This window comes from Crocuta crocuta, unplaced genomic scaffold (genome assembly GCF_008692635.1).
Source record: "Crocuta crocuta isolate KB4526 unplaced genomic scaffold, BGI_CrCroc_1.0 scaffold1028, whole genome shotgun sequence".
NCBI classification, from domain to species: Eukaryota; Metazoa; Chordata; class Mammalia; order Carnivora; family Hyaenidae; genus Crocuta; species Crocuta crocuta.
The window spans coordinates 65,618-77,019 of record NW_027532432.1 but is presented as its reverse complement, the minus strand read 5'-3'; the positions used below and the strand labels follow the sequence as shown (position 1 = coordinate 77,019).

Sequence of the window (11,402 nt, the reverse complement as noted above, 5' to 3'; positions counted from 1 at the left end):
AGAGAGAGAGAGAGAGAGAGAGAGAGAGAGAATCCCAAGTAGAATCCACACTGTGCAGAGCCCAACACAGGGCTCAAATTTATGAACCAAGAGATTATGCGTGACCTAAACCGAAAGCAAGGGTTGGATGCTTAACCAACTGAGCTACTCAGGCACCCCTAAAATTAGTAAATATTTTAAATGAATGAGAATGATGAACTTAAGCTTAAATACTCTGCTTTACAAATAATATTGTTTTAAAAAAATGTCCCTTAAAAAATGTTGCATAAATGCTGTGGAAAAACAGCTTCTATTTACATACTGCCACATAGATACTATATACATGTTAGTCCATTTAACAATGGTGAGAACGTCATGTTAGTATATTCCTTGGAAGATCAAGTCTTGGAGAAATTAATCTTGCCTAAGAACATGTGTGTTATGGTAGAAACAATTTGAAGCCTGGCTTTTGACTGTAAGATCCACAGTAGCCTGTGATAAATGAAGAATCTTGAATAGAAAAAAACGGTACTTTTCATTTAGTAAATGGTACTATTATATTGAAAAATGGTACTATTTATTTAGTAAAATGTATGATAATTTTCCTCAAGGATCAAGATTAGTATTGGGTCGGGGTGCCTGCGTAGCTCAGTTGGTTAAGAGTCCAACTTTGGCTCAGGTCATGATCTCATGGTTCCTGGGTTTGAGCCCCGCGTCGGGCTCTGTGCTGACAGCTCAGAGCCTGGAGCCTGTTTCAGATTCTGTGTCCCTCTCTCACTCTGCTCATTCTCTGTCTCTCTCACTCTCTCAAGGATAAATAAACATTAAAAAATTAAAAAAAAAAAAAGATTAGTATTGAGTCAATTCAATAATAACTGTATCAGTATAAATTCCAGTTTTAAGTTTATTGACCAATATCACCTAACCTTTTTAATTACAACTGTGCATTTCAAGGGGCTCTTGTGCAAGCAAAATTAAACAGGGCAATATGACATGTCAACAGGTGCCTTCCTTACTCAGCTTTACTAGGAAATCAATTTAGAGCTGACTTTAGTTGAAAAGACAAAGTTTCATTTTCAGGAGTACTTTGGTAAAAGTAGACAGAATGGAAAAACTAATAGTTTTCTAAATTCCTTCTCAGTCAGGTAGTTATGAAATGGCTTTGTGAACAATATTGTAATAATCTTCTGAGATACAGTAATTTTATATAGTGTACTCTATGAGCCAATAATCAAATCTATATGTTATTCACCATTTTTCTATTCACCATTTTCTTTACTCATATATCTTTGCCTACCTAGTCATGGAAAAAGTAAGAAAGTGACTGAATGAATAATTAGTTGTCAAACATGCATATACACATAAATATGTTAGAACAGAGGGTCATACTCTTTTTGAACATTAAGAGCCTCTTTTGACATAAAATGCTTTTTCCTATGAAGGTTTTTTAGTTGTATCTGATGATAGAGAAAATAGAAAACTACCAAAAGATAAAGTGTTTTCATTAAAGCTTACAAATAAATTTATATTTTATTAAGCACAAAAGTCTACATAATTTGAAAATATAATTGATCACATACATGTAAGGCCATACTATTGATTCAACTTACTGGCAATGATGCTTGATGCTCAAATAAATTCAAAGATTTCTTGCAATAAACTTCCCCATGCATGGGGCTCAGGATATATAAGTTTAGAACTACTGTAGTTGGACAAATCCACTTTGAGAAAGTAGCTTAGGAATATACATGTTAATTTAGGATTAACATAAATTAATTTTGAAAGTTACTAAATAGATATGGAGAAGGCTGTATGATATGGTGGAATAAATTTTTGGAGTTTGAAAAGAATCTTGAAGATACTTTTTAAAAAATGCACCTTACTATTGCAAGAAAACTAAAAATTTCGTTTTCTTTATGATAAAAAATTTTAAAAACTAAAATTAGCCTAATTCACAAATATATTTCCCAAATTGCATCTTAACTTGTTTATGTCTTTGAAGTAAGTAATTTGGAATAGAAGTTTGAGAAGTTGGTTTAGCAATTACATTTGCCAGCTTACTAAATATTGTTCAATTTAAAAAGGCTCTTTCAACAATGGACTTTGTTCATTTCAATTAGGTCTTTGGAATATGGAATAAACATTCACACAACTAATTTGAGTATAGAAAAGTATTCTAATTTGCAATGTGAATATCTCGATAAATTTTACACTAAAAGTTTTCTACTTTTAAGACTCCTTATTCCTCAAATTAAAAAAGATGCTTGCTATTTTCTTCTGTGTATCTTTTGATATTTTCTTTATAGTCAATAGACATTTTATCTTTGTTGTGAGTACTTAAATAAAAGAGTGAAATAGTAGTAAAACTTCCCATTAGATATTTAAGATTTTTTTTTCTCCAAAGCTGAGGCAGCAACAAACTAGAATATCAAATTGTTTTATTTTCCTAGATAAAATTGTATAGATTTTTCCTACATTTTTCATTAAATTTCTGTTTTGAAAAAGTCACAAAGTAAGTAGAATATCTAAGCATTTTACAATATCTTCATTGTTTTTAATATGGCATCAATCCAATTTTTGGTTGTTATATCCCACTGAAAATATGGTGCATCTGGGGCACCTGAGTGGCTCAGTTGCTTAAGCATCCGACTTCAGCTCCGGTCATGATCTTGTGGTTCATGGGCTTGAGCCCCTCATTGGGCTCTGTGCTGACAGCTCAGAGCCAGGAGCCTGGTTCGGATTCTTTGTCTCCCTCTCTCTGCCCGTCTCCTGCTCAGTGCTCTGTGTCTCTCTCTCTCTGTGTCTCAGAAATAAACATTAAAAATAATACAGTTCATCTGTGAAACAGAGATATATCAAAAGCTTTGAAATTTAAATATTCCAGTGGTGTTCTAACTATGATCCGTTGCATGCTAGATTTCATTTGGATAAAGGTTTCCTGAGGTAGTTTAGATATGTAGATGGATTAATAGGTAGATTTGCAGAAAAGAAGAGACAGAGAGATAGAGGTATAAGAATAGGAGGATTGAGGGGCACCTGGGTGGCTCAGTCAGTTAAGCATCTGACTTCAGCTCAGGTCGTTATCTCATGGTCCATGAGTTTGAGCCCCATGTGGGACTCTGTGCTGACAGCTCAGAATCTGGAGCTGCTTCAAATTCTGTGTCTCTTTCTCTCTCTCTGCCCCTCCCCCACTTGCGCTCTCTCTCTCTCTCTCTCTCTCTCTCTCTCTCTCTTTCAAAAATAGATAATTAAACAAAAAGAATAGGAGGATTGAGTAGAGGGAGGAAGGAAGAAAGGGAAGAAGAAAGGAAGCCAATATTTTGAGACAAATCTACATATTGTAGAGGTATGGTATAATGCTAGAGTAGTAGACATTTAACATAAGAGATCATTTCCTAATTCCAGATAATTGCTAAGAAGTTAAAAAAAAAAGTAATTGTATGCATCACCTGATCTTTTCTTGTCCAGTAACTGTCAACCTGTCTAAGGAGAAACACAGTAACCAGGTAAACACAATTGTGGGTCTATCAGAGTCTTTAGGTCTAGTAGCAACAAGAGTAAGGTAGTTGCAGGTCATACATAATTCACTGTAATCTAATCCTCCTTCATTCTTACAGGTGATCTCAACAAATTAGCAGCTGGGACAACTTGGTTGAGAGGCACATTCTTATCCCCGGCTTCGACAATTTTATTTTGTCAACTTGAGTCAAAAAGTGAGAGCGAGTGCAAGAGAGCCAGAAGAGCATGTTAATCCATGTACATTTACCTCTCCCCATTCATATGAGCCAATATTGCCAAAAGCTGTTCCTCCCCATGAACAGAAAACAATTGTGCGGTCTGGTCTCCACCCTCTCTTAACTCTTAACATCAAGGCTCGGATAAAAGCTGTGATTATTGCAGTGCTGCTGGCCCATTCTTGTCCATAATAACTGTATGCAGTGTGATGGTGGCTGCCAACTACGATATACCGATCTGGAAATAGAAGGAAACAAGAGCCATTAACACAAAATATAAACCCTAACAATAAATTTAATGACATTTACATAATCCTATTGCACAACTGAGCAACAATTATGTAAAACTGTTCTAATAATTAAGACTAACATTTTTCACCCACTGTCTTGATTCACACATCTGTGTATATCAAAGCAGAGGCAGCTGCTGAACTCAATTATGATTCCAAAGCTTAGATCCATATTACTGTCCTTTACAACATGTATATTAATTAATGAAGTATACAAATATGCCAGAGTGAAACCTTTATCTAACATTTTTCCAGAATCATAGTGGGAAGTGGCCTGTAAACAATGTGTGTGTGTTCAGTAAATATTAATGAACTATTAATACATATGAGGGAGCACTTATCAGTAGCTATAAATATTAAATAATGTGGTAGTCATATATGGATTTTGAAATAAATGTAGTTATTAGGAAATTAATTACAGCTTCCAACTTATAGTTTTAGCTCCTCTTCTTTCTCTAAAAAAAGAATACAACATCAAAAGTTGTCTAGCTACTGAAAAGTTTTCTTTTTCTTTCCTCTCCTCTCCTCTCCTCTCCTCTCCTCTCCTCTCCTCTCCATGAAACTGGGATCATGACCTAAGTTGAAATCAAGAGTCAGGCACTCAGTCAACTGAGCTACCCAGGCATCCCTTAAAAGTTTTTTCACATATTTCATAGAGTAATACAAAATCCATTAGATACAACAAAAAAAATCTGCACGACCCATGGACAGGACTGTTCAATGTACATTAGTGACTATTAGTGATTATTGTTACTAACAAGGTAGAATAAAAGCATATCTCTAGAGTTTCCTCTAATTTTGTTACCGAAACTGAAATGTTTTGTTACCAAAACTGTAGCTGAATGTTATTGGTATAGAACTAAATTTATTTCACTAAATAGTCCTATACATCCATGTAAAAGCTTCCTTTACTGAGTGTCATATTATTCAGAGATGTCCCATACCAGACTTTGAAGCCAGCCCCTTGGGTTTGCATCTAGTCTATTCAATTTGCTAGATGTATGACCTTGGGAAGCTCGTATAAGCTCTTTATGCCTTAATTTCTTCAAGTATAAAATGAAAATACATATGGTACATACACTATTCAGTTGCTTTGAGTTTTAAATGAGTCACCATTTGTAAGGCATTTTTAATAGTACCTGTCACATGAGGACTACCTATGTGTGGAACAAAGGAATTACTCCTTTACTTTGTGGCATCAAAATGCTATTTGATGGGAAATCACTATGTGATGCTATTTTAGTTTTCTATACTGATTTTTGAACCAGAAATAACTTTGATCTGTTAATGTTTTATCAAAATTTAATTAATGGTATATAAGAATGGCTGTAAAGGTTGAAACCCAGGGAATTTATTCACTCATCTCCTAGATATGTGTGAAAGTTCTGCTTGGGATTATCTGCATTCTAGATAAACCATATATAAAAGCCTTCATACTAATTGACAATTGTTTCTAATTTTCAGAGTCATTAAATAAGAAAATCATGTGAATGAGCAACCAATATTTTTGTGTAGGATTCAAACAAACAAAATTTGAGAAGTTTTACATATTATACACCGAAGAATACTACTGGCAAATTGATTTGAAGAGATTGATTTTTTTCTGTATTGAATTTCAATTAAGAAAGCTATTTTACCCTAAAGCTAGTATAGTTTTGTACAATTTGGTTTTTCCATAAAAACTAGCAAATGCACCAATGATGATAAATATTTCTGGTGCTTCCAATAGAGATTCTGATGATGAAAATATGTTGAAATAGTTGAAATGCAACAGTAACAATTTCCAAATCCATTTATATATTCTATTGAAAGACATTAAAATCAGAGGTTGTTCACCATTGTTACTGTAAGGAATTCAGAGAAAATGTGTACTTTCCATAAATTTTGTAAGAGTTGGCTGGCAAGAAACTTGAGAATATGAACTTGATCTCAAAAATTTCTGGGTTATCAATTATGGGGTCAGTTTGGCTAAAGTCATGGAGAAAAGTAATTCTCCAAGGATAACTTGAGTAAATATCCCAACCATATTAACAAAAGTGGCACAGGTGTGTTACATAGACCGCTATATTCTAGCCTGTATACTAAGCACATCAGATAATAGTATGTGGCTCAAACTCACAATGTATTTGGAAGTGTTGCTATAGTAATCTCTTAATTAATATATGTGCCAATTAGTTTTACTTTTTTAGCCTGCATAACATCATCTGAAGATGTCATAAGCATCCCAAAAGCAAGGTGGAAAATAATTGAAAATTAACCAGGTGAATGTTTTCATAAGCATCTTCAAAATCTAAAGCCATGTAAACATTAGCAGAACTGTCAGTGGACCAAGGGTCAGAGACAGAACATAGTTTTACACTGAAAGACTAGATTCTGGAATTAAAAACTTTTATTTTTGGGGGTGCCTGGGTGGCTCAGTCAGTTAAGTGTCCGACTTCGGCTCAGGTCATGATCTCATGTTTATGGGTTCGTGCCCTGCATCAGGCTCTGTGCTAACAGCTCAGAACCTGGAGCCTGCTTCAGACTCTGCATCTCCCTCTCTCGTTGACCCTCCCCTATTCATGCTATCTCTCTCTCTCTCAAAAATAAATAAAACATTAAAAAAAACTTTCATTTTTTTAAAAAGACACCATTAAAACTAAAATATTTTCTTTCTAAAGAAGCCTTTTTTTGATAAAAGTAAAAACTCCAGTGGTGTTATAGAGAAGAACAATAAAAAAACAAAATAACATCCCAAACTATTGGTTTTTGTAGATTTTCTTCATGAGACACATGCCAGTTGAATGAATCTAAACTCTGTTTTCCCATTTTCGGTTTTTTTTTTCCCCTTACACTCCTTACTTTGATTTATTTTTTAAGAGAATAAGAAAGAGAATGAAGACCTACTTCATGGTTTCATATTGACTCACTCTTAGAGTGGCCTGTGTGAACTAGTTACATCTAAAGTAGGTCATTTAATTATGCTATTACATTGTTATAGAGTATTTTCTTGTAATGGTTCATATAAAGCATAGATTATAAATACTTAGTCCTACTTACCTGGAGATATCAAGCCCTTTAAATATCCAACAACATTAGTAACTGTTTTGAATTTTGTAACCGTCTGAATTTGTATGCTGACAATTCTCTCATCTGAAAAAAAAATTAAGATATTGTTCTCCTACATTCTGTTATTTTTTCTTAAAATGGTCAAAGTGATTTATCTCATATCATCAACAAAAGAATTACAAACCACTAGATTTTTCTAGAAAACAAAAGTTACACTTTTCGACAAGTATCTAGTCCATATTTTGTGTAGACTCTATTTTAGGTACTAGTTATACAATGATGACTAAGTTTCAATTGCTGGCCTCACAGAACTTCAGAGCTATAAATAAGCAATTCTAAACTTCACACTCAGAGCTATAGTGAGGTTATACATGAGAGCACACAGAAGACTTCAGGGAGAAGTGGAAAACTCATATTTAAAAGAAATATGTATTGGATAAAGATATTTCCAAAAAAAAAGTAAGTACTTTTATAGCTTCAGAAAAAGAAAATGTAGAAGGTAACCTTTCCTGTATGACTCACTATTCTGTTATCCCACTAAAACCTGTAAAGCATTACAGAAATTAAAAGAATAAAGATTTCTAAGGCTGTACATATTTCCACATATTTCAGGCTTCATGTTCACCTATGTTGGTTGGTTTCTTCCCTCTATTCTAAGTCACACACTACTGCTTTGCCTTTTGTGAGTTCTTGTATCTATGCTTGATATTCAAACATTTTGATAACAAGGCAAAGACAACTTGGTAGATACTTTAGTCACAGTCCTAAAGCTGTCTTTGAAGGCCTTTAGGGGTAACATATATTAATCCTGTGTCTGGTGGATCCCAGGAAGTCTGGGGGTAAGGCGGTTTCTAGGAGAGACTCCAGGGTAGCCAGGATGTTATGTTGTGGTGGGGGGAGACAATCAGAAAGTGGCTAATGCAAAGTAGTAGTGCTATACTGACAGGCCTTCTGATACCGCTTTTCTATGCTGGATGAAAATTGTTACAATAAATAAGTTTCTTCTTTCCTTGAATGTATTCTTTCTAACAACTTAAATGGAAAATCAGTATACTGGATTTGTTAAAATTATAAATAAAACAAAAGTAAAGATGCCCTGAGAGAATGCCTGAGCATCTCCTATATGAGAAAAGGAAATATGCTTAGAGGTATTGTGGTTTTAATTTAGTTGCTATGCATTTTTGTTTGTTTTAAATTAATATAATTTGTTTCCTACAACAGTTTCAGATTTACAGAAAACCTGATCAGAAAGTGCAAAGTTCCCAAATATCCAATGTCTTTCCGCTGACTCTATTATTAACATCTTTGATTAGTGTGATACATTCATTATCATTGATGGCCAATATTAATACATAATTATTAACTAAAATTCATAGCTTATATTAGGGTTCACCCTTTGTGTTATACATACTATTGGTATTGACAAATGCATAAGGGCATGTATCCAACATTATAGTATCATACAGAATAGTTTGATTGCTCTAACAATCTCCTGTGCTCTACCTTTTCATCCTTCCTCTACTCCTTCCTTATTGAAACTTTGGCAACCATTGATCTTTTAAATTTCTCCATACTGTGGCTTTTTCCAGAACATCATACAGTCAGACTCATGTTTGTTTTTAATGTTTAATTCTCTGTTCTACATTTGTTCCAAATAGTCCAATTAAGTAAACTTGATTATTACTTTTTAAATGTTTATTTATCTCCAGAGAGAGAGAGAGAGAGAGAGAGAGAGAAAGCAGGGCAGAGGGAACAGAGAGAGAGGGAGAGAGAGAATCCCAAGTAGGCTCCATGCTGTCAGCATAGAGCCCAACACAGGGCTCGATCTCATGAACCATGAAACCATGATTTGAAATCAAGAGTCAGATAGTTAGCTGACTGAGCCATCCAGGTGTGCCCAGACAAGTTAACTTTAGATAAGAGAGTCATTACTTTTTGTTTTTAAAAAATCTTTCCAGTCTATTTCTTTAGCAAATTCTTACTACACACATCACCAGAAGCAAGAGAAACAAAAGCAACAATGAACTATTGGGACTTTATCAAGATAAGAATTTCTGCAAAGCACAGGAAACAATCAACAAAACTAAAAGGCAACCTATGGAATGGAAGAAAATATTTGAAAATAACATATCTAATAAAAGTTTTGTATCCAAAACCTATAAAGTACTTACCAAACTCAATAGCCAAGAACCAAATAGCCCATTTAAGAAATGGGCAGAAGGCATGAATAGACACTTTTCCGAAGAAAACATCCAGATGGCTAACAGACACATGAAAAGCTATTTAACATCACTCATCATCAAGGAAATAAAAATCAAAACTGCAATTAGATATCACTTCAGCCCTGTCAGAATGGCTAAAATTAACAACTTAAGAAACAACAGATGTTGGTGAGGATGTGGAGAAATGGGAATCCTCTTGCACTGTTGGTAGGAATGCAAACTAGTACAGTAATTCTAGAAAACAGTGTGGAAGTTCCTCAAAAATTAAAAATAGAATTCCACTATGACCCAGCAATTGCACTGGTAGGAATTTATCCAAAGGATACAAGAGTGCTGACTCGAAGGGGCACATACACCCCAATGTTTATAGCAGCACTATCAACAATTGCCAAATTTGGGGAAGAGCCCTAATAGCCATCAACTGATGAATGGATTAAGAAGAATGGATTAAGAAAACTCCACAATAGAATACTACTCAGCCATGAAAAAGAATGAACTCTTAACATTTGCAAAAAGAGTACATAGAACTGGAGGGTATATTATGCTAAGCAAAATAAGTTAGTCAGAGGAAGACAGATATCACATGATTTCACTCATATGTGGAATTTGAGAAACTTAACAGATGATCATAGGGGAAGGGAAGGAAAAATAAGATAAAAACAGAAAGGAAGGCAAACCATAAGAGATTCTTAAATACAGAGAACAAACTGAGAGTTGATGGGGGTGGAAGGGTAGGGGGTGAGCATTAAGGAAGGCACTAGTTGGGATAAGCACTGGGTGTTATATGTAAATGATGAATCACTGGATTCTACTTTTGAAGCCAAGACTGCAATGTATGTTAACTAACTTAAGAATTAAATACATACACATACTTATAAAAATAAATTTAAAAAAAGATGTTTGCTATACGTTCCTCAAAAATTCTCTTTCAGATGAAAAAAGATCACTTCTGTTCCTACTTCGCTAAGAAATTTTATCATAAGCAGATGTTAAATCATCTTTTGAGATAATTGTCTTTTCACTTTACAATGTTAAAAAATGCATATATTTTATGGAATTAGCTCTACGTACAGTATGTCTTTTGATTACTAATATTTTTAGCATATTTCCATATATTTATAAGTGATCAGTTGACAATTTTACTTACCATTTGTCATCATCTGATTTTGATATCTGGATTATACAACCTCACAAAAATGTTTAGAGATACTTGCTTCTTTTCCTAGATTTTCTAAGAGTTTATAATGTAGCAGGGGGATTTTCCATTTTACAAAGAAGTGTTAGGATTCATACATATTCTGTGTGTGGGATGGGGAAGGAGGGTACATTCTCAATGTATATTCTCATTTCACTTATTATTTTCAAGTAAATAATAATGGTTGTAAATACATTGCGATTTTTTAACATTTTTATTTCTTCTATTTTTGTTCCTTCTATTCCTTTGCTTCCAAAAAAATACTGTGATGTACGTTATTTTTTCCTTTTTTTGGTCATTAACTCACTTCTGTTTCTTATTTTTCACTTATAGGTTTTGCTAGAAATAGCTAATTCATTAGTATTTTTGAAGAACCAGTTTTGGGATTTATAGATCCTCATTATATATTTCTTCCGCTTCAATATTAAGTTCTATGCTTATTATTACCTTTGTTCAATTCTTCCTGGATGCCTTTAAGGCTACAGGTTTTCTATATAGATGTTGTACATTAATTTTTATATAGAGTCTTATTATCTTACATTCTAAATTATTTAAGAATTAATATTCAAATACAGGGTGTGTATTACAGTTGTAATACTGATATCTAGCTTAAATGTAGACAGAAAGCAAGGACTATATGCTACTGGTATTTTGATATTATGTGAGAATTGTTTTGTGACCCTACAAGGTATTGCATCTGATAAATAGAGAATATACATTTTAATAAAATGTTCAATATAAAAATATACCTTCCTTGTTAATGAGTGCAGCATTTTCTATACATGTCCAATAGATCAAACTGGAAAACTGTGTAGCTATAACTTTATGCATTGTTCTTTATATTTTCTGTTAATTATTGAGACATCTTAAAGTTTCTCATATGATTTGTATTTATTAATTACCCTGGTAATACTATCAAATTTTTCTTTGTGTA

General features: G+C 33.6%; 1 protein-coding gene across 1 annotated transcript in view; it reads right to left on the bottom strand.

Moving 5' to 3' along the window:
* LOC144244159 (inactive N-acetylated-alpha-linked acidic dipeptidase-like protein 2) overlaps positions 1-11,402 on the bottom strand; it is a 348,840-nt gene that overhangs the window by 304,922 nt on the left and 32,516 nt on the right. The window contains exons 4-5 of the mRNA XM_077779388.1: positions 7,043-7,135; positions 3,746-3,951 (exon numbers count right to left, since the gene is read on the bottom strand). Of these exons, the coding sequence (XP_077635514.1) occupies positions 3,746-3,951; positions 7,043-7,135 (299 nt within the window). The remainder of the gene's footprint in view (positions 1-3,745; positions 3,952-7,042; positions 7,136-11,402) is intronic.